Source organism: Lacerta agilis, chromosome 3 (assembly GCF_009819535.1).
Source record: "Lacerta agilis isolate rLacAgi1 chromosome 3, rLacAgi1.pri, whole genome shotgun sequence".
Classification (NCBI taxonomy): Eukaryota; Metazoa; Chordata; class Lepidosauria; order Squamata; family Lacertidae; genus Lacerta; species Lacerta agilis.
In genome coordinates, this window is record NC_046314.1 from 28,941,155 (window position 1) to 28,969,112 (window position 27,958).

Consider the following 27,958-nt stretch of genomic DNA (forward strand, 5'->3'; position numbering starts at 1 on the left):
GACTTTTTGGATCTTGGGCTCTTCATCTAGACTTATTATGCACAATGCAATAGCAACGATCCACACTGTATTCACAACTTTTCATGATATATGACCCAGCTGCAGTTGTTCTTTCTAGTTTAATCCCCCCACCTCCATTTATAATGATTATGTTTCATTAAAATGCTGCTCGGGAACCCATTATCAAATGAAAAAATCGCAACATACATTGATATGAGGGATGGGGACTACACGGACAAGCCAATGTTGTGAACAGATACAATTATTATTATTTTTTAATATAATAATTTTTGATGACAAGAAAAGTATACTCATCCCCAGCATTCTGAAACTGATTCACTGACAGCCAAAGTTAGTGCTAATTTCTATACATTAAATTGTTTGTCCTCTCTTTAAAGGCAACCCAGAGTCGTTTTAAAGCATCACCATTCAAGATGGCCTACCTGTGTCTGGGGCCAACAGGCCTTGAGAACAGCTTGAGTTCTGAAGAGAATGAGCAGCTTGCTGTCTTCGTCACTAAGGTGAAAAGCTTGCTCCAAAATCTGCAGGACTTTAATGCGGGGCTTCACAGGCAAAGAATCATCTCCACAGAATGGTCTAAGCCAAGCCAAGAGATCATCTGAAGACACTAGGTTCTCACTGCAATCAGATCAATAGTCACATGTGTTAAAAATTATTTTTATCCAATTTTATAACACACACATAAGTGTTCTACAAGCAGTGCTTTTTCCCTTAAAAAATGTTTAGGGATACTCTCATTTTTCTACTCATATCGAAATACTGCCCCTCAATGAGGCCAAACTTAGATTCACAAAATGTTTAGGGGTATGCGTACCCCACCCGCAGAAAAAAGCACTGTGTACAGTAAGGACCTGATTCTTTTTATACTCCTAAGAATTAAATTTTGTTACATTGATGATGAATGTAACAGGAATATTTGTTATTAAAAATGAAGACTAGTAAAAATTAAGACATGCAAAAAAATTACATGTAAAAGGGCAGAGCTGACAATCACTGACTGCTACATTATTTTGTTCAAAGTTAATCTTCTTAGAAATAGGTCTGGATAGCAGACAATGTTTCTGACACTCAGAACATCTACAAAGATAATCCACAGTGGTTTGAAAGGACTAAACCAGAAAATTCCCAGGTATATCAAGAAATTAATCCGTAAGCTCCATCATATGTCTCCACAAAATGAGTAACCCCTCAAGGTGTGGAAGCAGATCTGTACACTCATCTGTGATAAAGGGAAGGGTTGGGTTTTTTTAAGGTTGATATGATGGTTGCACTTAGATTTCTAAGTGTAAAAAAAACCCTCAGCTTTTCCATGCAGTAAATGTACAAGTTATTGAGACTGGGTTCCAAATTAAATGTATAGGAACCTTTCTGGGCACTTCATTACAACATTGCAAAAATGATTTGAAAACGAGGAACTCTCCAAAAGCAGTATGCAATATGATATGGGGTGTGGGGTAACCAAAGTCGTGTCTCTGTACAGGTGACTCTCAACTTATGTGGGAGTTATGTTCCAGGGATGATGATGATGATGATGATACCACCTTGCAAGTATTTAAGTGTCCAAAATAATGGGATTTATGGGGGTTATGTTTAAGGGTCCTTGAAACCCACCTCTGACCCAGAATCTCCACAAAGATCTCTTTGGAGATAATCTCGCTGAGCATGTGCATCCTCCCTTAATATCTTAATTTATCTGCCCCTCGAGTGAATCTCAAAAGCTACATTTGTAGAAGTAGCATGCAGACAAGTGAAATCAATGTGCTTCACAGCACTTCAGGGTTTTTTTGTGCACAGATACACGAGGCATGTCGACAGCCACTTCTACAAAGAGACTGCAACTCAAGCTTCCACCAGCTCTCTAAAAACCAAAAAAAGCCCTTTTAAGAAAGTCGCTTGTGACCAACGAACATGCAGAGATCAAACACTCAAATATTTGATCCAAACACTCTAATCAGCAAGCAAAGATACTGATGTCTAATTTTAAATTCTTCTTATTTCATACGTTAGAAGTCACAAGATCAATAGACAAAGAAAAACACACCAAAACTTCAATGACATAATATTTCCTTGTCTAGAAACCAACTATAATGCCCAGGAGCAAAATAGTGGGGGGGGGGGAGATGATTTTTTTTAAAATAAAAACATTTCCAACATTTCCCTTTTCCCTTTACTACTAAAGGCATCTGCATAAAAGCTTCCTTGCTTCTGTGTTAGCTTTGGAAGCTCTTGCACAAATTCCTCTGTGGCAGCAAGTAATTTTGACTTTTTTTCCTTATTTGCATGAGAATGAACTACTGATGCAAAAGGTTCTCTTTGATGCGTATCTCTACTTCCCTAGAATAGGTGCACTAGGAAAAGTGTCCCACAGCAACTAATTAGCACGTAACTTATTTTTTCTTTATAGGAAATGTTATGGCAACTTATCCGTCTTAGCACAAGTCTTTGCTCAACAACGGTCAGCAAAATTAAACCCTGCTTGGCAAAGGAAGTGGATAGATTATAGGTTTTGAGTTCATGTCACAATACTTCTGCACTAAAATCAGCTACAGGTCATCTAGCAGCAAACCTATGATGATCATGAAAGGCACACTCATGGGGCATCAGAATCCTAGCTTAAGCACTCAGCTTTCTTTCTGGGTCCTACCAAAGCCTAATAAGCTGAGCATTCCACTTCCAGATGGTCAGTGACAGATCTCTGGGACATAATCAAGGCTTTAAGATCCTTCTAAGAATTCACTGATTCTTGGGTAGATACAGAGGTTCTGTTTCACAGAACCATAGAATCTTAGAGTTGGAAGGGACCCCAAGGGTCATCTGGGCCAACTCCCTGCAATGCAGGAATCTCAGCTAAAGCATCCATGACAGGTGGCCATCCGACCTCTGCTTAAAAACCTCCAAGGAAGGAGAGTCCAAAACCTCCCAGGGATACTGTTCCACTGTCAAACAGCTCTTTAACCATCATGAATTCGTTAATCCTTCTCGGTGAATATGCCCACAACTAAATAAAATAATTATCTCTTCTTCTCTGCCCTCAACAACATTATCTTTGGTTCTGTGACAGGAGAAGCTGCCTCTTCTAAACATCTTTTAATTACCCTCAGAGGTGTGTGTGTACACACACACACACACACATACATATACACCATATACATACATACATACATACATACATAGAATCATAGAGTTGGAAGAGACCACAAGGGCCATCCAGTCCAACCCCCTGCCAAGCAGGAAACACCATCTACTTAATCAGAAAATATCTCTAAGCAGTTTACACTCCAGTGTAAAATAACTTTAAAAAATAAAAAGGAATAAAAAGATTTTAAAAAGCAGACAGTAACATTTTCGATACCAGCAACTCCCCATTTACACGGGGGTTACGTCCTGAGGTACCACACATCTAAGTGAAATCGCGTATATTTACTGTTTCAAACCCACATTTACTGTTTCAAGCCTGATGTGCTCTATCACAAACTTGGTTCAAATGGACACATCCCAGAGGCTGATACAAAGCAAAGCATTGGTAGAACCACATACAGGGAAGAGAATTAGGAAGGAGGCAATTCGCCAGTTACCCAGAAGGAATCACTGGTCGTCGGACATCTTTATGTCTAATACTGTACAAAGTTTTCAACAAGCAGCAAACAGCTTCAGGTGCAACAGGAATCGTAGAGCTGGAAGGGACCATGAGGATCATCTAGTCCAATGCAGGAATCTTTCGCCTATCATGGAGCCTGAACCCACAGCCCTGAGATGAACAATCTCTTGCTCTACTGACTGAGCTAGGAGCAGTAAAGAAGAATCTCATCTTAGACACTCCCCCCTCCAACTCCCTATCCCTTTGTCCTTTTACGAGTTCCAAACGGCTATAAATAAATGCGTAAATAATGTTGTAGTATTCATTGGCGATATTTCAAACTGACACCGAGCTTTTCAAAGGAAAGAGGCTGCAGGTAGAATGTGATTTATATTGTAACTAACGGTTGCTATATTCATCCTAACAAGACAGATGGGAAAGTAATATCAGTCAGAAAACACCAATTCAACCTGTCTGGAAGTATTGAAATAATATGAGCTGACAGTTTAAGTTATCATTTTGCGAAAACTTCAAAAAAAAATATTGGCGCCTGCTATTCTCTTTATGCCCCATCTCTCGGAGAATTGGTTCTAAATTAGAAATGAGGCTTCAGAGTGAGCGGCATTCAAAACGTAAATTAAAAAGTTGAAAAATTAAAAAGGAAACTGTAGAGACCCTGGTTTCAAAAGTTACCCAGACTCATTTTTCAAATGACAGCAACATCCTGAAGGACGCAATTTATATTTGGTTCTCTACAGCGAACGAAAGGAGGCGGAGGTAAATAACGTTTCATAAAATATTGATTTTGAGCATTGTCTGTTGCTATGCTGATATATCAAGGTAGAGCTAAAAGCTGCAATAATAACAGGAAACAAAAAAACAAAAATAGGAACCTCTGAACAGGGTTACCACAGAAACAGTGGTCAATGGTAGGAGACCTTAATGCTCATTTAACCAGACTTCTGAATGAGTGAAATAAATAAATAAATAAATAAATAAATAAATAAATAAATAATAATAATAATAATACAGTGGTACCTCGGGTTACATGCGCTTCAGGTTACATACGCTTCAGGTTACATACTCCGCTAACCAAGAAATAACGCTTCAGGTTAAGAACTTTGCTTCAGGATAAGAAGAGAAATTGTGCTCTGGCGGCGCAGCGGCGGCGGGAGGTCCCATTAGCTAAAGCGGTGCTTCAGGTTAAGAACAGTTTCAGGTTAAGAACGGACCTCCAGAACAAATTAAGTACTTAACCCGAGGTACCACTGTAATAATAATAATAATAATAATAATAATAATAATAATAATAATATATTATTCACACACCCCAATCTGGCTGGGTCTCCCCAGCCACTCTACGCGGCTGCCAACAGAATATTAAAAACACAATAAAACATCAAACGTTAAAATCTTCCTGATATAGGGCTGCCTTCAGATTTCTTCTAAAAGCCAGCTAGTTGTTTATTGCCTTGACATCTGATGGGAGGGTGTTCCACAGGGCGGGCGCCACTACCTCTGCCTGGTTCCCTGTAACTTCACTTCTCGCAGTGAGGGAACTGCCAGAAAGCGCTTGGCGCTGGATCTCAGTGGGAGGGTGCCACTACTGAAAAGGCCCACTGCCTTTTAGTGGAACTCACATGCTTGGCATGACTTTGCAATTGGAGGAGTCAAGTGAAAGGTGTCAAATGCATTCGTGCATTTCAGTTTGAATATGAGTAGACCTGCAGGACTGATGGATGGGTATGGGTCTCTCTCTCTCTTTCTCTCTCTCCCTCCCTCCCTCTGTGTGTGTGTGTGTGTGAGAGAGAGAGAGAGAGAGAGAGAGAGAGAGAGAGAGAGAGAGGTGGGGTTTTCACTCATGTCCCTATCACCATCTGCATTTTGAGCATAGTGGGGAGTATACAAATTCTAGGGGGGGGGGATCAGCACCACAATGCTTCCACTCTAACATCCCGGACAAATATAGTTCACAAAGGATTAACAAGTGTACTTCTGTTTGTGATGCACCTACAAAGCTCTTACCCGTTTTCAGCACTCGTGTGGACCGCAGACACAATACTTTCTAATATCTGGAAAGGATCTTTTTTGAAAGGAGATTGGCCACCGCTTTCACTATCGAGGGAAAGAAACAAAAGCAAGGTTGTAGAAATACACGCTTCAGAAAGAAACTTTTCAGAATCCTTAATGCTTAAGAGTGTATAATTCCATGCTATTTATCTAGCAGCAAATCATGGCAAATGGCACGTTTTCCTACGTGGATGTTGCCTTTTATCACTGTCACAACAAATAAAAAAGGAAATATGAAGCCATAATGCCAGACCCCCAATTATGCCAAAGGGAGGAAGACTGGAATAATTTGTTGCCAGAGTTTTATTGTATTTGCTTGCCGTAAGTCACCATAAAACTCACCGGTGAAGTCAGACTCCCGAACCACTTTTGCTGAATGGATTGTGTGTTGAGAAACAGAATCTAGTGCTTGAACCGAGGGCTTGCAAAAGGCTCATGAATGCTTGAGCCCCCACCAGAAATTTCACTACCTTCTATTCCTTTGCCATGTTGCAAAAAACTTATCTTCAGGCAAGGACAGGATTGCCATACATCTAGGAAATCCCAGACATGTCCTCTTTTGGGGGGCCAACATGCCCATCTGGGGGGATTCTCACAATTTATAGCAATTGTCCGTGTTTTCAGGAAAAAATTGTATGTGGCTCTGGTTCAGGTTTGGTCTCAGTCTTCCTGGGCTCTGGCTTGGTCTTGGGATCAGCAGTGGCTCGGGCTCAAGAACTTTGTGTGAGGATTTTTACCTCATGAAATATGGCAACCCTAGGCTAGGGAGAAGATGGCAGCAGTGGAAATGGCAGGGGGTCCTCAAGCGTGTTTCCACGCCTGGGACAAAACTACCAGTCTCATTATCCCTGGTGGAAAAATTGTCAGCCTGCGCATTTCTCCCACATGTGGGTTTCCTTCATCAGGCTATGAAACTAGGTACTTGGATCAGGGGACGGGGTAAGCAGCGAGTGGGCATGCACTTCCAGAATCAAGGTGAGCAGCACCTTGTTCACCCTTTCCACAGCAGGCCCAGGAAACGCCTTGATACTTGAAGTAATGTTGGTTGTGGTTTAGGGGAGGTCAAGTTGGATAGCCTTCTCTGTCTTTGACCCCACAGTGTCAAACCTAGAAATGACTGCCATTCTCTGGCCAATACATGACAATTTAGGCAGGTGTTTCCTGATTAGTTTATAGGTGGGGTTTGCTTTCGTTTGTTGGACTGAATCCAGGAAATATATTTCAGAGCTTTTCATTAATGGAATGTGGGTTAGGTGGGCCTCATGTAAAAAGAAAACCTAAGCATTCAATTAAATTTAAGAATACGCTTTCAAAGGTCTGTGTATGTGCAAATTTAACTTACCTTAAAGCACCCACCACTTTATTTACCGCTGTCCTTACTATATCGCTAGGTGAGAGTCCCAGATCTCCAACAGCAACATCCAATAGTTTCTGTATCATATCCAGAGGTTGACCATCTATACACATAGTTACAGCTTGCTCATTGATTTTCTCTTTTTCTGACCGGGATAAATCATACTGGTGCCCATATTCTCTTAGTATATCCTGGAGAGAGAGGTATTTTAAATGCACATGGGGCAGTCAACTTTTCCTTCACAGGATTTATGTTCAATAGGTCAACCTTAATTAAAACTTCAGATTCCATTGCTCACTGAAGAAGACACAAGGAAAGACCTTACCAAAACACTCGAAACAGAAAGCTCTAGACTGCACACCAATAAATTACAACAGGAGTTATTACTTCCATCACTGCACAAAGCAATTTCAGGAACTAATCAGATAGGACTAGAAACTCATAATGCTGTTTTAAGAATTTCCATGCTTACATATTTCTGTGCAAGTTTCTACTGCTTTTAGTATAAGTGGGCTTTACAGCACCCTGAAACTGGATTTGATGTGATAAGCTGTGTCCAAAGGATGTTACTGCATAGTTGGCTACCATAATGTAATACAAGTATTAAGTGGCCTTGGGTTAGACTCAGAATTGTAGAGTTAAAAGGGACCCCGAGGAGCATATAGCCCAACCTCCTGTAATGCTGGAATTCTGCCCACAGCCATCCCAGCGTGGTCTCAAACCTCCAACCATCTGGTTAACAGTCAGATGTACTGACCCACAGCACCACTGGAGGGATTGTATCCAATGCTCCCAGTCCGCTAGAGCAAGGGCCTTTAAGGTAGTGGGGGTTCATTTCTCAAAGTTGCATAGCAGAGACACTACTTTTTTTACTTTCCTATCATCTACAAATTGAGCATAGAAATGCAAACTTTCCACCCGTGGAACCTCTTGCCCAAGCGGATCTCCTTGTGCAAGATGCTAGCAGTATAGCCTCGTCATCAATTCTTTATAACAGTGCTATGCTGGATACAACCCCATAAAATATTAACTCAACACTGCCAACATTATTTAATTGGAGGTCAGGTGGGTCAAAACAGAGTCAAGTAACTCCAACTGCGGCTAAGTTCTCATGAAGTTTCAGGAGGTTCTCAGCTAACTTCTTCCAGAAACATTCATGGAGAAAGGATTCCAGTTGTCCAGTTGTCTCCAATGGTGGCTTTGCCTTAGCAGAAAGTGCTTTCCCTCACATAAGTCAAGGCACCTGATTTTCACAGAACCCCACCCTCAATTCAGCCCTCTACACCATCTCCCGTTCTGTTTCAGAAGACCCCATAGCCATCAGGAACAGTGTAGGTGGTGTGCTGTTACGTGGGTAAAAGGTAAAGGGACCCCTGACCATTAGGCCCAGTCGTGTCCGACTCTGGGGTTGCGGCGCTCATCTCGTGTTACTGGACGAGGGAGCTGGCGTACAGCTTCCAGGTCATGTGGCCAGCATGACAAAACTGCTTCTGGCGAACCAGAGCAGCGCACGGAAACACCGTTTACCTTCCCGCCGGAGCGGTACCTATTTATCTACTTGCACCTTTGACATACTTTCGAACTGCTAGGTGGGCAGGAGCTGGGACCGAGCAACGGGAGCTCACCCCATCGTGGGGATTCAAACCGCTGACCTTCTGATCAGCAAGCCCTAAGCTCTGTGGTTTAACCGGAGATAGTAAATCAAATCCAGTCACCAATAGATACAACCCTGTTAACTGAAAGAGCCATGTCAAAAAATATCCATTTCAAAAATGTACAAAAATGTACCTACCATAGGTATCTCATGTATTCAAAGAATGAAACTTTAAAGGTACATTGAAAGCTAAGGTTCTCATACCTGCCCCCCCCCCCCCCGTGCTGTATTTCTGAGGAACTGTTTACAGGGGTAAGGGAATGGGGAATCAGTTTTTTGATGAAACCCACAAGTCCAGTAAAACAACATGAATGAGACAGAACAGTTGGAGGTGGGAACGAAACAGCCACTAAGTGTTAAATAAAATAAAATAATAAAAATGGGAAACGGGTAACAAGTACATATAGGCAGATGACTTATCAACCATGCAGATATGTTACCAATTTATTTGGGCCGGGGAGTAGACTGCTAAACATTAAGTAGTATCATTAAATGTTGCAAGGTGGCTCACAACAATAAACATACAATATATAAGATATCTAAAAACAGTTCTCCAAAATGATACTGCCAGTGAGCCAACCCATTCTTCTGAAATGTGCATGTGTGTTTGTGTTCAGCATCGCAAATAATTATTATGTGTAACACTGATTTGGTCAGGTTTTTTTTCCGTAACAAAATAATTTACCTGGTCACTGTTTTTTAGGGAAGAAATAAAGCTATGGCTAAGTGTTTCCAGATGTGCGAGAGATTGCTGCAGGTGACTCAAAGCATCTTCATAAGTGACGTGCCTGCCAGGCACGTCTTCTGCATGGTCTCCCTCAGAGGACCTTTTCCCAGCTTTTTCGGCGATGTGTTTCACTGACTTAATAGCCTTCCTCGTCATCTCTACCCGGGAATCAACCGACAGCTGAAAAAAGATGATGCACGTTTCATCATAAATTGTCACATGCAATGCAAGGTGTATCTGGATACAAATGAGCAGCTGAGCAATACATAAACACTGATTCAGGTAATTGTCTTTGCTTCTAAAGGACAAGAAGGTGTTAAATATAACAGAAAATGTGAAAGAGAGCGGATCTGTTACTTAAAAAAAGAGCCATTCCCTTCAAGTTCCTAATCCAATGTTAGCTCGTTCTTTTGTCACGCCTACATCTTCTTGAGCGATTCCATTATCTAACTTTAAAAGTCTTCATTTTTTTTTTAAAAAAAAGAACCAACACAAATAACTTCCTCTCCTAAAGCATTATAGTCTGTAACAATCTTGAGGCATAACTTTGTATATGCTTTAAACAGTTTCAAAAATTCATTTGAAGCTACCAGCTGGAATTTTTCCACTCTTATTGGAAGATGATTAAAAAAAAATCATGTTAAATATTCATGTCAAAAAGGGTGACTAAGCAGAGAGGCAGCAGAAGGCCTGTACAATTCAATTTTTTCTTCTTCTAATGAATCTATCTCAAAGGCGCACAGTGGTTTCCAGCCAATTACACAATGCGGCTTTCATTATACTCCTAGGATTGGATGCGCCACCTCACAAAACCACATTGTTTCAGGTGAGGTGATGGGCTGCAGTGCGCCACAGGTATGTGTCCGTCGTCTGCGAGCGATAAATTGTTGCCCCAGAAAGCCACCAACATATTAAAAAACATTTCTCAGCTATAACCTCACTCCTGAACCATAAACTATCCTCAATAGCAAAGCAAGCTACTCTTGAGTATACCTCCTACAAGGTGAGTTATTTTTAATTCATTTGCAGTGTGTCCACTGGCCTGGAGAAAGAGAAATTGAGTTTTTATCCCGCTGGCCCATTTATCCTCAGGCTTTATAGTTCTTGAATGCCCGATATGCATGCTAAATTCCAGTTCATGTACTTCATTGGGCTGTCTTCATCTTTTATGTGGCATTTTTAGCATGCAGAGTGCTGTAATGTGCTTTCCGTAAGCTAATGCATAACTATTTATTTAGCTTGCAAATAACCCTGACGCATTCCAAAGGCCAAGGCCAAGGAACAATGCTCATATAACAAAAGGTCTGCAAAACACATGGAATGTGTTTATGTTTCATTCGTTCATCGCCTCGTACCAAAACATTATCACAGTAACTTAATTCGCAGAGCAGAGAATACAGTACAAATTGAGCAGTTACATAAAAAATTAAAGCACAACTGTTACTGTATTCCTTCCGGCGTCTGCTAAAAGAATTCTTGTTTAGACAAGCTTACCCAGATGCTCCTGAAGTTGCCTTGAATTTTAATCTGTTTTAGTATTTTAAGTTTTTCTATGTTTTAATGTTCATCGTTTTATCTTTTCGTAGACAGCTTTGAGGGCTTCCCCCTTCTTATAATCAAGCGGTGTATAATTGTTATAAAGTAAACAAACAAATAAAAACGATCGTACATTAAATCTCCCAAATCAAGATCTTTCCCCTGCTCTGCAGTGTGATCTCATAAAAACCCACCAAGCAGAAGAAAGTTAAGGGAGAGGTGGGAAAATGTTACTGTCGGTTCCAGGCAAGACTCCTAAGTCGGGTTGGGGGTTGGGGCAGTACATAAAGGGGCCTCACTCTTAATTCTACTGTCTACACTTCTGCTGGAAAAGGCATGCTTACTTGGGAGCAAGTCCCCTTTAAGCTCAGTGGGGCGCGTACGTTTTGAGTAGACACGTATACAATTGTGCTGCCCATGTACAAACGCTTACAGACAAGCTCTCAAAAGTGCAGAAGCCATGGGAACGCTTCTTCAGCATGGGTAGGCAAACTAAGGCCCATGGGCTGGATCAGGCCCAATTGCCTTCTGGATCTGGCCTGCAGACTGTCAGGGAATCACCGCGTGGATTGCCAGTGTGTGCATTCTTTCCCTCTCCCTCCCACGGTGGCGGAGGCGCTTCCTCCCTCCCTCCTCCTGGCTTCTCCCCGCCCTGCCTAGAGGAGGAAGGGAGCTGGGCTTTGTTGGTGCCAGCAGCAGCAGCAGCGGTCGAGTGGCCGCCATTTTAAGCAGCCCCTCTCCGGAGCCCTTTCCTCATCGTCCCTCCGCTGCCAGTCCCTGCCACTTGCAAGACACAGGTAAGCAGCCACCGGGGCTTGTGGTGCTCTTGCATCATTTTCTTTCCTTTCAAAATATAGTCCGCCCCACCCCCAAGGTCTGAGGGACAGTGGACTGGCCCCCTGCTGAAAAAGTTTGCTGACCCCTGATCTTCAGGATAAGGCGCACAGATGTAGTCGAGAGGGCATTCTTGTTCCCTGGGTTCACACATACATATTCAACCACTTGATAAATGCATTAAGCGTCACCGCTGAAAATCAAGTTTGGGCTTAATACCACTCTACGGAAATGTACATAGGAACCAACCCCTCATCAATGCCCCAATTTGGATAGCAGGTGCTAGGTCATGTGTTGCCCTTTACAAAACCACACCAGCTGCTATTTTGTACTGAACACTGTATGTGTGGAGGGGAAAACAGTTTTCCTGGAGTTCACATGACCTGCATCAGATCATGGAGGTAATGGATAAGAGGAGCTGATTTCGAGGGGGAGTTCCCACTGGGAATGGGACAGGGCTCTTTCTTTCTTTCTTTCTTTCTTTCTTTCTTTCTTTTTTTTGCCAGTCTCCCTTTTTACCTGCAGCCCCAAAAGCAGCTCCCATGCTGTTCCAGTGGGTCAACCCATCCTCTGGAAGAGCTTTCAAGAGACACAAGGGGTAGGTGAAACTGTGGGGAGACCATATCCCCTTTCCTTTAGTGGGAGCTCTTCGGGAGCAGAGTTCTAATTATGGGAACTCTGGTTTCCAGCCCTAAAAATCCTTATTATACTTCAAGCATAAGAAAGCAGATATGGTGCTTACGTATTATGCAAATTATCTTTTTTATTAACATATCCATTATTTTTTAAGGAGAACAGTTCCCAACCCTTCCCTTGTCTTCTCTGTGCATTAAAATGCTCAGAATCTGGGTAAAGTGATACAGGCAGTCACATTATGCACACAGTTGGATTGTTTTGTTGGATGCTAAAGAATAGCGAAAGTGTTTGCCATGCTCTGAAGCCACAATGATCTTGAAAGCAGAGATTAGTCCATTTAAAAGAAGAATTCTAGGGCTTTAATTGTACATTCATTTCTGCCTGGTGATAATACATTTTGATAGTGCTACAGTTCATCATTGCCTGCATTTTGCAAAATATGTGAAAAGCAATTTCCTTTTTTGAAAAGGTTTTGATTTTTTTTTGGGGGGGAGGGGTAAAGGATATCTGCTCCCACTATGCAAAATGTATAAAAAGGATCAAATGTAGCCTTCTTTTACATGAGCAGGAGGCAACTGATTAGAAACATAAATGAAATTTCACCCCTAAGCTTTATTATCAGGGACAAGCTACCAGCTTGCACGTTCTTATCAACTGCATTCAATCGGGTTCTATACTGTAGCTGAAAATGGTGCTCTCGCACAAAGGCTATGTTTTAGATATCATACTAAACCATAGTTTAGAATGATGAGAACAAGCCACAGTGAGACTTAGGCTCATATTCTCCCCTCCCCTCCTTCAGTGTGGCCTTCTGGCAGTTCCCTCACTGCGAGAAGTTAAGTTACTGGGAACCAGGTAGAGGGCCTTCTCGGTAGTGGGGCCATGCCCTCCCATCAGATGTCAAGGAAATAAACATCTACCTGACTTTCAGAAGACATCTGAAGGTAGCCCTGTTTAGGGAAGTTTTTAATGTTTGGTGTTTTATCGTGTTTTTAATATTCTGTTGGGAGCTGCCCAGAGTGGCCGGGGAGATCTGGCCAGATGGGCAGGGTAAAAGTTATTATTATTATTATTATTATTATTATTATTATTATTATTATTATTATTATTAGTGGTAGTAGTAGTAATAATAATAATGAGAAACTCAGAAGCTTTTGCTTCCAGTTACCACCGAAACCCTAAACTGCAGCTTATCTTAACTGTGCTTTTTTCTATTATTAGCAAACCAGCTTCATAAACCATGGTTTCAAAGACACAATAGGTAGATTAATCACCATTAGTCAGTTAAAATAATTTAACAAGATGCTGTTAATCTAATCTGGAATCTTCTAAACTGCTTCTTGCTGCTGTTCTCTAGAGGAGCCACAGGAAGCACACAAGTGAGAAGTTTATTCGAATTCTTGCTTGAAAAGCAGGACAAAGCCAGCCCCCTTGGCTATTTGCATAATCAACTAACATAATGGGCTGTTAGGAATCCTCTGTGACTAATCCAAGATAGATGTTTCTATGTTATTTTGAAAGTTCAACTGAAAAATCATCTTTGCGGGGTCATGGCCACATAATGAATTGAATTCAATTATTTAGGTTTTTGGAAGGGCTCCTGATTCCTCTGCTAACATAAGGGGGATAGATTTTATCCAATCCCTCCTTCTTCCTGCATCCAATGAAACTCTGCCGCCGAGCATGAAAGTTGGTGTGGGGGATTCTTACATTCATGGATGGGTGCAACTGCATACAACCCAATATTCCAGGCATCCAGACTACATAGCATATGATAAAAAATATTTAGAACCAGCAGAAATCTGCATGAACCTGGAGTTTGGGGTGTGCCAATACATTACCTCTGTTTACCTTTTAATTATATATTACAGGGCTATATATATATATATATATATATATAGCCCTGTAATTTCTTTAAGTCATTAGCAAATATTCCAATTAAAAAGCTGAACTTCATACATATCCCAGTGCAAAGCAAAGATGTTGAACACATCAGATGAAATATCTGAATTTACACAATGCAGCTGTAAACGTGTACTTACCTTGGTGGCAGCCTTTGAGGAAAAAGTAATTTCATCTATGAAATTGATAATATCTCCAGGGTGGAGTCTATCGAAGTACTTGGCACAGATATCATATGAATGCAACCATTCAGCCATGGTTTCTGGAGCTCTTTTAATAAGATGGGGGTCCCCATCCCAGAAGAGTTTTTTGATCCAGATGGCATAGACAGAGCTTGCGGAAAGCATCCTTCCATCTTTTTCTGGGATTTTAGGAGCAAGCTTGGAAATGGATAAAATGTTTTGACTTGTGAGGACAGGATCCAAAGCTTCCAGGGGACTCTCATTGTGTTCTGTAAGCTTTTTGTAATTGAGACCTAACAGCGGAAAGAGATGAGCAGAAGTCCTTAAGTTAGATCGTTAAATAAAAGTATTGCAACTAGCAAACTCTAATAACATAAGAACCGCTATCTATGGGTGACAGAGACCTACTAGCACTGCAGGAAGATCCCTCCTTGCTAGCACTAATTCCCAGCATCTGGCAATGAAAACCTGTGTTGTGCAAGGGCCACTTAAAGAACAAAACATGCATTAAAAAGGAGGAGGCAGGAATGCCCAAAGACTCACGAGAAACAGCTTGATGCTCCCGTGATCGCATGCCATTTAGTCTGTTTTAGGGGGATCACAGCAGAAACCTACATACGTTTACACGGAAATAAGCCCCATCATGTTCAAGGGGTAAGCATGCACAGGATTGCAGCCTCAAGGTTTTGCTTTTTTTGCATATGGTTTGGTTGGAGTTTATGGGGCGGGGAGTGTAAGAGAAGGTGGGGGGAATGCTAGCAAAACCATCAATTTGATTCTAGGGCTAGTGAAGGGCAAGTAAGAAATTTAACAACTGAATGTTACTCACATCTAGGTCCCTCCCTACCCCTCCACACTTGAATATATGTAACATGTCCTCCTTTTTTTAAGGCTGAACTTTCACAAATTCAGAAAATCCCAGCAGTGGAGGAAGCTGCTCAGGTGCCTGGGGCGGCGCGCCCAAGGGCAGGGTGAGGCGTGCCACCCATGGGGCGGGGGCGCATTGCAGGGCCTCCAGAGTCTGCCTGCCTCCTCCTACTCAGTTGCCCTACAGCTGGGGGGGAGCAGTGGGCGGAATGTTTGGGCAGTGCGGAGCCTGCGCGTGCCCAAGCCACTGCGTCTCTCCCAGGAGAGTGCCGCCTGGCACTTTGTCACCCCCCTCAGTGGTGACACATGGGGCGGCCCACACCCACCACACCCCCTTCCTCCGCCCCTGGAAAATCCCCCAGGTTGTATCCATTCATGGCTTTGCCTTAGCAGAAAGTGATTTGCTTGTGCAAAGGATAGCACACAGTTTTCTCAAATGCCCCTGCACTCCTTCATGTCATGTTTCATTTTGCTCCAGAAAGTCCACAACATTCAGGAACAGATATCTGGAGGGGACACAGTAAGAGTGATTGGCAAAAACTGGGTGTCCTGATTTGAATGAGCAGAAACTCTCTCCTTTAAGGCAAAGCTGATACAGATTTAGTTTTTGTTGGTGTTATCAATTCACAGTTTCCATCCAGGCTACCAATTCACAGCTATTTTATGCGCTTCCACAAAGCATTGTTTTAGATAGGTTCAGTTTTTGTTTTGTACTAATAGTTAAGAGGAGAATCTTTGAATCCGTTTTCATATTAATTTTTTACACATATGTTGTCTAATAGCACATATATGTCACAATATAATGCCTAGTCTGACACAAACAATAGCAGCTCTTAAACATTTCTTGTTACAAAATTTAGTATTTAAAAAGGAGTCCATTCTCCAATTCCAAAATCTCACCAGATCTATTTCAAAACGGCCAACATGCAGTTAAAACATGATGTTTGCTTTCATGAGAACGTATTGATAAAGTTTCTTAGAATTTTATCAATCCACTGCACCATAAATTTGATGCACATTATAAAATATACAAAGGAGGCTGACACCTACTTACTAAGTATTAACCATAAACATCCTACACAAAAGCAAAGGAAAGCATTTTTTTTTCTGGGTAAGTTTGAAATTTATTCCTTTGTTTTATGTCGATGAAGAAAAGCAAGTCTTAATTCAAGTTTTAAGCATAATACAGATATAGCAAGTTTCAAGTGTTTGCACATTCCCGACAAATAAATGTTACAACTGCTATAAAATATCATATTCAACGTATACTAGATGCGTGAACACCCATTTTAACATCACATTTTGCTGTTGCAACAGAGCGCCCCTCCCTCTTGCAATGAGGTGAGGACCAACATCACATTTGGCGAATGAGAAAAAAGAAATGAGCCTAGCAGATACAAATGTAAAAGGCAAAATGCCAACTTTGTGTACCTGGTGCAACTGCCTTGAATTTTTTCAGCAGGCGTATGTGTGTTTCGGGCTTGATAGCTGATTTCACATGTTCAGGGCAGACACAATTCTCAAGGAGTGTGAAATAATACAGCAAACGTTGATGATCTCTGCCTTCAATAGTCGGGTATACATATTTGGCCATATGTTCATGAAAGGCTTCAGGAATTGTTTTCAAAGTCTCAAACAGGCCAAGACTTTGGGCTCGTTCTTCTATAGCAGTTGTGGATAAACTGTGTACGAAAATGGGGAAAAAATTCGTCATTGCAAAGAACAGGGCACAAGTTCTTGTGTCTCCCGACTTAAGTCAATAGCTATCATGCAAATTCCACATTCTAACTTTGTAGTAGAGGCTGAGACATCAAGATTACGCATGGAAGGATTTTCATGAAGGGTGTTACTTTGCACTGCCAGTAAAATTGCAGACTGTTGTCTACAAAGCAAGTGGTACTAAATTATGAACAGGTTTTCCAACTGACAGTTATAACAAGTATTAGTCTTAAGAGTATGTTTTTTAGTGACAAAAACTCAAGTTTAAGTTGCTTGCTCATAATTACATTGTAACAAATGTCTCATCGAGGTGGGTATTCAAGTTCTTTCCCTCTCACGATTTTTTTAGGGGGGGAAAAATCAAGCTTTCAAGCTAACTCATAATTTGCTGGTGTTTTGCAGACTTCTGAAATTATATATCACGCAAACTCATCTTTCCGCACACACCCTTTTAATAGTTACTCTGGCAAGTAAACCAATTTGGAACGAAAGCACCGGGAGAATAAGCACAAAACAGAAAGAGAAATCCAAAATGGAGCAGGAAAACATTCTTTAGAAATATGCATTACACAAAAACAGAAACAAACAACACGTTTTCTTAGGTGAATAGTTTCTTGCATCAAAGAGCTATAATTTCTCAAAATTAGCAGGGAGTTGATTCCCGCCCCCCTTAACAAATATGGGCTCAATCATTTGGATGCTTTCACGGTTCCCACTCGGTTGTACCTCCTTATTCCGCTTTCAGCTATCCTTCCTTAAGCCCTCCTCCTCCCTCTAGGCTTCATCTGCTGGCTGGCTGCTATCTGCCTCCATCCCCCAGGCCCTTGCCACCTCCATCACCATTCTGCGTGTCCCCTGCTTCCTTCTCCTCTTGTGGGGGTGACCACCTGGTACTGCTCCAGCTTCCCTTCCCTTCCTCACCAGCTGCTCCCATCTTTTGTTCCTTAGGTCGCCTGCTTTGCCCAATAGGGATTTTGTTTGTGCTACGGGCATAACAGGCTTCTGCTCCAAGGTTAAGCATTTAAATATCCATCCTGTTGTCAATACTTCTGGACAAAGTTTCTTTACTGCTGCAGAATTCACTCTAATACCTAGTAAACACGTTGGGTGGGTGGTTTGTTTGTTTGTTTGTTTGGTGTGTGTGTGTTTAATTAAGCCATGTGGTCACTGGGCATTTTGTTGACTCCGCTAACTTGCCCACGTACTGCTGAAATCTTATTTAATAGGGATAGAATTGGCTGGTGGTGTCAAAAAGGCAATGAAGCCTACATAGCCCGGTCAGTTTGTCTGTAGCTTTCTACTCTATGGTTCAAGTGGGACAAGAAGACATTTGAGGAGATTTCAGTGAGGTGTGGACCGAGGAAGGACCAATGGAACCTGTTCACTCCCCACTCCTATTAACTTTTTGATGACACCTCTTCTGCCTAGGCTAGCAAATAGGTTCCAGTGGGAAAAGGCAGACAGAGGTGCTGAAAAACTCACACATCTTGAACATTACATGGACAGGTGCTGGATGATGGTGATGAATATTTTTGCCAAAAGGCAAAGTAAAAATTAAGGTGGCTTGCAACAGAAAAATAAACTAATACAACCCCATCATCACAACCCAACACAAACTATAACACAACGTCTAACAACACATTAAAATAGATTAGAACAACAAACTAAAACAAAGGTGATATCAGAAGTTAATCCTCATTCAGGATATCGTAATTATGGACTGCCAGTTACGCTTTAGCGAAGAGGGACACAAAACACCATCAGTTACTGCTTAATACAATCAAGCCTAGCTAAACCCATGTTGATTACCACCAAACCAATATTCTAGTTCAGGGTTTCCAAAATTTGGGTCTCCAGTTGTTTTTGGACTACCATTTCCATAATCCCTGACCACTGGTCCTGCTAGCTAGGGATGATGGGAGTTGTAGTACAAAAACAGCTGGAGACCCAAGTTTGGGAAACCTTATCCTAGACTTTTAGCCAAATGCTAAATAGCATTTTAGAATTCAACACGGAGAATGCCAGCATCCACTTTTGATGCAAATACACTGTTTTTACCAGCCACTAAATAGTACCTTCTATTCAATCAATGGCTACAGGTGTTTATAATATTCATTGTCAACAACCAAATTCAATACTCCGCTGGCTCAAGAGTGTGACTTTGTATTGGCTCGAGGTAGAGAAAATTCTTTTAAAACCATGCATAGGTGGTATTTGATGCTACAAAGATGCAATAAGATTAATGCGCAGGCCTCACTGCTAGGCTGGAGGGATTGCAGATATATTGGGATTATGTGCCAGATGTGGTGGATCTCTGGTGCTGGTTGCACATTTTGGACTGCAGTACTTCAAGAAATAAGTTTGATCACGAAGCGGATTGCACAATGCACTCCACAATTAGCTTTATTAACGATCTTCAAGGATGAAATAAAGAACCTTCAACACAAATAAATGATCACATTTCTGCTGGTTGCAGCTTGACAACTGATTGCTCAAAACTGGAAAGGTTTGGATAATTTACACTTAACTGTTTGGAAACAGAAGGTTTGCACAATTATTCTTAGGGAAAAGCTCACCAAACAAAAGCACTAAGTGAACAGCGACAGAAAATGACTTTGTTGAATTCTGCCTCAGCTAAATCTCGCTTGGGCTCTCAGCAATAATGGTAAGCAAAATAGAATGAGTTGCTGCACTTACCCGCTGTCACTGAAAAGGAATTCCAGATGTGTCATGTAAACTTCCCAGAGTGGGACATTGTACCGTTGTGCCAAGGAGAGAGCTATCCTATACACATTTTCTTCAAGGGTTCTGTTAAGGAGAAACAATAAAATACATTGTGGGGAGAAAACCCTGTTTGATTAGGCTTCTAGGATATAATCAATAGGAGAACTGTTTAAGGAAGAAAACTGGTCACTTTTCGGCACGTCTTATTTCCCTAAGCAGGCCCAACAGCAATAATTTCACCACCTTTCATTTCTCCCCAAAGTATAATATATTAGAAAGTGATGAACTCACAGAGAGAGAGAGAGGTTTCAAAAACAATAAAAGGGAGAAAGCAACACTCACTTTTCATCAATTTCTTTATTAAGAGTAAAGGTGGCTGCTGCTGTTTTGAACCATAGGGCATTATTTATGTAGCTGAGCATGAAAACTTCATCAGTTTAATACAGAAGAATCATGAAATTGTAACATGAACTACTAACTGTTAGCAAAGTCCCTCCAGGGCATAAACACTCCCATTCCTTTCCCCATCTCACAATTCCTCTTATTGAGCATGTGATGTCAAGGAATACCAGGCAACATGGAAGGTATAAGGTTTGACCAAGCCCCTAGACAGCGAAGTCTTTTTCAGCAGGTTTGGTGGCCTTACCAATAAGTTTGGTGGCCTTGAGTAACTAAAGCTATAGTTCAGAACATTCCCCTGCTCAAAGCTGAAAACAACATCAGAATGGGCCTTTTCTGTAGTGGCTCCCCATTTGCGGGGTGCTCTCCCCAGGGAGGTTTGGCTGGTGTCTTCATTATACAGTGGTACCTCGGGTTAAGAACTTAATTCGTTCTGGAGGTCCGTTCTTAACCTGAAACCGTTCTTAACCTGAGGTACCACTTTCGCTAATGGGGCCTCCCGCTGCCGCCACGCCACCACTGCACGATTTCTGTTCTCATCCTGAAGCAAAATTCTTAACCCGAGGTACTATTTCTGTGTTAGTGGAGTCTGTAACCTGAAGCATCTGTAGCCTGAGGTACCACTGTACACCTTTAGGCACCAGGCAAGACTATTCCTCTTTAACCAGGCCTATGGCTGATTAATATTCTACAGTCTTTTAAATGTATCTGTGGGAAGGGGGAGTTGTTGTGTTGTTGTTTTGGTTTAATTATTTACTATGTTTCATCTTCTATTTTATTCTGTCAATTGCCCTGAGATCTTTTGATGAAGGGTGGTATACATGTTTAATAAATAATAATAACAACTATTATAATAATAAACAAGGACAACTATCTTTGGACTCTGCATTTTCCTCAGAGTCCCCTACTATCTGCAGTGGAACCTCGGTTTTCGAATGTAATCCATTCCAGAAGACCGTTTGACTTCTGAAACGTTCAAAAACCGAGGATCAATGGGCGGTTGGCAAAATCCATTGGAAAAAATAAAAAACACGAAGCGGAAGCTGTTTGACTTCTGAGGTGCATTCGAAAACGGAAGCAATTACTTCTGGGTTTTCAACGTTCGGGTTACGAATCGTTTGTCAATGGAGACGTTCGAGAACTGGGGTTCCACTGTATCAGAGTTGTGACCAGAGAAGAAGAAGAAGAAGAAGAAGAAGAAGAAGAAGAAGAAGAAGAAGAAGAAGAAGAAGAAGAGTTTGGATTTGATATCCCGCTTTTCACTACCCGAAGGAGTCTCAAAGCGGCTAACATTCTCCTTTCCCTTCCTCCCCCACAACAAACACTCTGTGAGGTGAGTGGGGCTGAGAGACTTCAGAGAAGTGTGACTAGCCCAAGGTCACCCGCAGCTTCATGTGGAGGAGTGGAGACGCGAACCCGGTTCCCCAGATAACGAGTCTACCGCTCTTAACCACTACACCAAACTAGCTACCTATCTCTGAAGGGAAAACAAAAGCTTCCTGGACATGAGACTGCAACACAAGAAAAATAGGTGAGAATAGGGGTAGCTGCCCAGATGTTGTGGACCTACAACTCCCATCATCCCTGATCATTTGCCCTAGTTGAGGGTAGTGGGAACTGCAGTCCTAAGCATCTAGAGGGCACCACTTTGACTAACACTGGATTAAAGAAACACATAAGGATTCACAAGCACTGTAGCTTCTGAAACCAGAGCTTAAGGGAGGTCAGGAGCTGATTCATCCTGAGCACCTCCACCCCCCAACTCACTCTCTGTAAAAACATGTTTTTGCACACAAAGCTCCTGGATACACATGGCAATCCATGCTAAGAAGAAGTCCCCTACAGAAGTAGTTTGTATAGCCTCTATAAAATATATTCAGCAGATGAAGACAACACTACGCAAGGCAAGGAAGCAGGAAGCCATGGAATGTGACATCTGTTTTCTCAATATTATGTGTCTTTGGGTGGTCACCAAGGTTGGGCGATATCCTGTTTTACAACACTGTAATATATCACTAGCTGAACATCGCGATATACCGATATATCATGATGTCTGAAATAAGGATGGAGCTATGTAGAGGCATTGGCTGGCTTCATGGGTTTTCTCGCATCATGACTTTTTGCTGCTGCCTGCTCTCGTGATTCTCTGCCCCTGTAGGAGGCAAGGGAGATCTGAGCCAGCAGAATTAACAGGAGCTGCAGGAATCGAGAGAAGCATTGGCTGGCTTCATGGGTTTTCCCACATTGTGATTTTTGCACAGCACGTGATTCGTGGCATATTTCCAGGTCAAAAATTATGAAACCAGTATCACTACATGGTCTTCAAACCAGTTTTGGATGATATATTGATATATCGCCCAGCCCCAGTGGCCACCCTGCAATGAGATCTGCATGGGATTCCAATTTTGACGACACAATGAGCGTGCATTTGGCTATCCAGTTACCATGAGTTAAGGAAGCCCAGTTTTCGCATACTACACATGAAACAATCTCAAGGCAACCTGATGCAAGATGGAGCCATTCACAAGCAGACCCTCAACTTAAAGTTACTGGACATTCTTAAAACCCTGGCTTAATTTGAAATGCACAGACATTTCAATTATCTATGCCTTTCAAGCTACTTGGCTTCTAGTTTAATAAAGAAGCTAAAACCCATGTAGGGAAAGGCACAGGGGGACTGAAACAAACAGGTGTAACAGAATAACCAATATATTCCTACGATATTTCTCTTGTGCCTTAAGATTTTAAGCCTCTTGGGAGTCTCTCAATCTTCGTGCTACGTGCATAAATAACAATATGTAAATAATTTAAATGATAAGAGACACTCAAGGGAATCTACATTATTAAGACACATGATACACACACATTTGAAGTGCGGGGAGGGACCATTGTGTAGTTCAAAACATGTTATTGGCCAAGGGGTCTCAAGCAATGGAAGACTGGCTACTAGAACTCATGAAAGAGGGTAAGGAGGAACAATACTCTGTATTTATTGATCCTCCCAGCTGGACAAAACATTTCCTCTGACTATTGGGGTGTGTGTGTTGAGGAATCCCATTAACAACAATCTTTCAAACCAAGCGATGGCTAATAAGGCTTTCTAAAGGTCGGAGCCGCTGAAAGTTTACTTTCCCCATTTGCAATTTAAATATGTTGTGTTAAATAAATAAATAAATGGACGAGCAGATTGTACTTACTCAGCCAGACCTAAAATGGTTTCCCTCTTGTACTGACCATCTGCTGTAAACCTCTGCACATCCACCCCTTTGCCGAGGCCTTGAAGAACCTGAGCCTGAGTGAAGTCCAAGAGCCGTTCGTTGTAATACTGCAGGTGTTTAATCAGAGTCGCTATTTCCTCGGGCCAGTCTGCATGGCTGCGCTGGGTAACGTGTTCTGTGACCATCCGAATTAACTCTCTGGGGTCAGCCTGCGGAATCGGTTGAAACAAAACACATGTTGATATTTGGAATCGTCAAACCAAGCTCATCAAATATGCTTCATCCTGTGACATTTTCCAGCGGCCTGGCGTAACAATCTGGGAAATATCACCAAGCTTTAGTTCAAGACTTAGGAATTCATACACACACCATTTCTACTCGCTAGCAAGAGGGTTTTCCATTTTTTGTTGTTGCTCCACTTTCCACTCCAGCAGGTAGAGATGAAAACCTCCCTCTCTCTATCAGGAATGGGGGAATTTCTGACTCTCCAGATGTTGCTGGGCTACAACTGCTATAGCCGCTACCCACTTGTTTGGTGGTATTTTAGGAGGTCCAAGGTCCAACATTCACATTACTCCACCGTAATGCAGGCAGAGGCGCTGAGTTTCACACACCAATGGGGGGCTCAATGAATTGCATGCTCATTGAGAGAAGAAGAAGAAGAAGAAGAAGAAGAAGAAGAAGAAGAAGGAGAAGAGTTTGGATTTGATACCCCGCTTTTCACTAGCCGAAGGAGTCTCAAAGCGGCTAACATTCTCCTTTCCCTTCCTCCCCCACAACAAACACTCTGTGAGGTGAGTGGGGCTGAGAGACTTCAGAGAAGTGTGACTAGCCCAAGGTCACTCAGCAGTTGCATGTGGAGGAGCGGAGACGCAAACCCGGTTCACCAGATTAAAAGTCTACCGCTCTTAACCACTACAACACCACCGGGAGGTCTGGTGAGGTCTAGACCCTCAAGACTGGGGGTCCACATACTTGGGGGGAATGGCGTATATGTGCTAAGGCCACATGTTCAAAGAAATGCCCCCTCTTTTTAAAGCAGTAGAACAGTAATTCCTAAACTGCATTACAGGGTACAGTACAGTGCTTAGAAAAGGGGGAAGCAACCAAAGGCTCCTGTGAAGCAAATCTCCATGGAGAGATGATGAACTACTCCTCTGCACAATTTACTGCCCTGCCCTGCCTCTTCTCCCTCCGCCAGAAGTGGCTAATCTTGGTGCATCTCTGCACTGAGCATGATTGGATTTTTCATTCATTCCCAGTGCAGGTCTGCCCAGGCAGCTCCTCTAAGGGAGAATATAGCTCTGACTTTTACTCATGCTAAAAACTGGCAAAAGGTTCTCTCCTGCTAGGGAGCTCAGTTGTAGTTGGCTGAATGGTGTGGGGCTGGTAGGTGGGTGAGATGCTTGCATACCCTCCAACATTTCTCCGATAAAAATAGGGATGTCCTACCTAATAATAATAATAATAATAATAATAATAATATAATTTTACTATTTATACCCCAACCATCTGATTGGGTTGCCCCAGCCACTCTGGGTAGCGTCCAACATGGTTAAAAACATAGTAAAACATTTTATTTTATTTTAAAAAAAACCTTCCCTATACAAAGCTGCCTTCAGATAGCTCAGGGGCTGGCTAACTCCACACTCTCCAAAATAGGGATACCCTAAGTGGGACATTTCCACGGACGCGGGTGAAGCTGTGGGTTAAACCACAGAGTCTAGGGCTTGCTGATCAGAAGGTCAGCAGTTCGAATCCCCGTGATGGGGTGAGCTCCCATTGTTCGGTCCCAGCTCCTGCCAACCTAGAAGTTTGAAAGCACGTCAAAGTGCAAGTAGATAAATAGGTACCACTCCGGCGGGAAGGTAAATGGTGTTTCTGTGCGCTGCTTTGGTTCGCCAGAAGCGGCTTAGCCATGCTGGCCATATGACCTGGCCAGTAATGTGAGATGAATGCCGCAACCCCAGAGTTGTCCACGACTGGACCTAATGGTCAGGAGTCCCTTTACCTTTACCTTTAAGTGGGACATTCCGGGATCAAATTAGAAACCAGGATGGCTTCTGTAAATCCAGGACTGTTCCTGGAACATAGGAACACATGGGGAGTCTGCACTTGTGGGCTACAACCAAGCAACAGTCTGCCTTGGGGGCTCAGTGTAGGCATGGCAGAGCCCAGGCTTCACTGTGGAAGCCAACCTACAGGCTGCTTGGTGGCCTGGGGGCTTGGCTTGGGAGTGAGAACACCTCTTCCCTTTGTTTTGCTCTTAGGCTATAAAAGAGTGTCTTAGACTGGGCTCTAGGATTCCTTTTACATGTGTTAAAAGAAGGCCCTTTTGTGTGTGTAAAAATGTTGTGTTTCCAATTTTTAAAAAGTGTGCATCAGCTAGCAGAAAGCATGGCAAGCCCTGCAGGAGGGTAAACATTTAATCACAACCGGCGTTGCAAAATAACAAGTTTATACAACAGAGGCTAATCAAATCAGGCCACCAATGCAATATCTACTTGCGCTGAAAGATATTTGTCAACATTAACAAAAGGAAACATATTTCTTCGTTATTAGCAAAAGTAGTTTAAGTGAACATTTGCCTTGCATTGCACATTTTGATAGAAAGTAAAGAGATTAACAGATCCCCAAGGTAACTGTTAAAAATGGAGAAATTGCTAATTTGTGATCAGGTATTCCCTACTTTATATTCTAAATAGATAGGTAAGGAAGAACTCAAATATTAGCACGCTTCCTCCCACTCCCTCTAAATAACGTCTGGAGGTGTCTTGTTTTTTCTCAGGGGCAACTTGTAACTTAATTGCTTTGACTTTTGAAAAAATCCATTTTAGGCAATTGAAGAAAGATAAATAGCAAGGACAAATAAGATATACATATTGCAACAAGATGGAGAAAGGAAAGTAATTACCTAGCCATGTACTAAATTAGTTCCTTTGGAAATAAGTGCTTTAAAAATTTACTTACTCTGCAACCATATACCTGTCTACTCAGAAGTAAGTTTCATTAGAACAAAATTGCTGTCCTACCCATGGTCTAAACATCCTACAGGAATAGACTGTGCAATTTTCATTTAAAAAAATTTAAGTGACTTTAAAAAAAAATAAACTTCTTTTTGGTCTTCCTAACACTTGCTTCTATTTCTAAATAAGTCTTTCCCAAAGCATTTATAGTAGTGCACCATAGTTCAACACTATGCGTCCAACTTTCCTTTCAAGGGAGACAGGGAAATGGAACACACAAACCAACACAATGACTGCATTCAGATGATCATATCTAAGCTTAATAAAGCAAGATAGGATGAAAAATGAAGCCAACTTAGACCATGGCTCGTTATCCTGGCTTCTTCCAAAAGTGGCAACCGTAGTTCCCAGGTTCAGATGAAACTGGAAACAATATCTAATGGGAGACACCTTGGTTTGTTTACTAGCTCATGCTCAGCATATGCAAGCCTACAAGGCCAAAAGGCTCATTCACATCATGATTTATTATGCCAAGACGTTATAATCTGAACTCTCCCAATCAATTTATTAAGTAATCTTGTCTTAACAACTGGGAGTGAAAATGCAATGATGATGATGATTATTATTTTTTGCAGTTGAAAGCAATCATCATCAGTACACATAGTGATGTGCAGTGATCATCTATTCCTCCTCCCATGCTATAGTCCTCCTAAAATGCAGGGGGCGTGTGTGTGATGAATCACTTGAAAGATGCTTCCCTCCCCTGTCTAGGAACAGGTGCCATCCACTAGCTGATCAACACACACTGGAGTCTATCCTGAGAGAGTCACGAACCATGGTGTGTATATTTATGGCAAATTACTGTGTTCAGTCTTCTAAAAATCTGCTGCTCCCATACATTCTAAATGGACAAGGAAAACTTTGAAAGATGCAGGATCAGTTACAAACACATTTGCAAAGCTGTGGCAACTTCATACAAAGAAGCAGGAACAGAAGGGCATCCCTGCATGCTGAAGTCTTCTAGGTTGATGCTGTTTTGCACATTACCATTACCATTGCACCCCACTATATTGAGTTTGGCATATGGGAAACTTGAGTGCTATGAAGTATTGGGAGATTTATAGGCAAATCAATGGACAATGTTCATCCCCAAGTAGCTTAGCTGAAGAGTCATGTTTAACTATAGTCAATATAGTAATGCATTAGATCACTACTCTTAATTTCCTAGCTAGAAACACATTCATATACCACAATACAGAGCAGCCGGTCCTGCTGCTGCAGAATGTTAAGAACTTCTCATCCCAGCAGTCTACCATAAGCTTTATCCTTATGACTAACAACCTCATCCCCTCATCAACCAATTGAAAAGATACGGCTGGACTCCAGGAAGCTACTGACATAAAGTCACCTATGGCAGCAGGTGAAAGTATCGCAGGCCAGTCGGGAATTATTGTCTCCACGTGCATCACTGTCTTGTTTATCAAACAAAGGTTGTAACTGGGGTTGTTTAACATTTTCGGGCCAAGGGGCGTCTCCATCCCCATTGTTCCACCCGGACACTGAGGTTCGGCT

The 27,958-nt window shown here is 42.0% G+C and overlaps 1 protein-coding gene across 3 annotated transcripts in view; it reads right to left on the reverse strand.

Moving 5' to 3' along the window:
• The window catches only part of NBAS (NBAS subunit of NRZ tethering complex), a 181,098-nt gene that overhangs the window by 22,819 nt on the left and 130,321 nt on the right, over positions 1-27,958 (reverse strand). For all 3 annotated transcript variants that reach the window (XM_033143129.1, XM_033143127.1, XM_033143128.1), the window contains 8 exons: positions 23,400-23,629; positions 19,777-19,887; positions 16,792-17,042; positions 14,452-14,786; positions 9,362-9,583; positions 7,011-7,213; positions 5,624-5,713; positions 444-639 (listed from right to left, as the gene is read on the reverse strand). In XM_033143129.1, the coding sequence (XP_032999020.1) occupies positions 444-639; positions 5,624-5,713; positions 7,011-7,213; positions 9,362-9,583; positions 14,452-14,786; positions 16,792-17,042; positions 19,777-19,887; positions 23,400-23,629 (1,638 nt within the window). The remainder of the gene's footprint in view (positions 1-443; positions 640-5,623; positions 5,714-7,010; positions 7,214-9,361; positions 9,584-14,451; positions 14,787-16,791; positions 17,043-19,776; positions 19,888-23,399; positions 23,630-27,958) is intronic.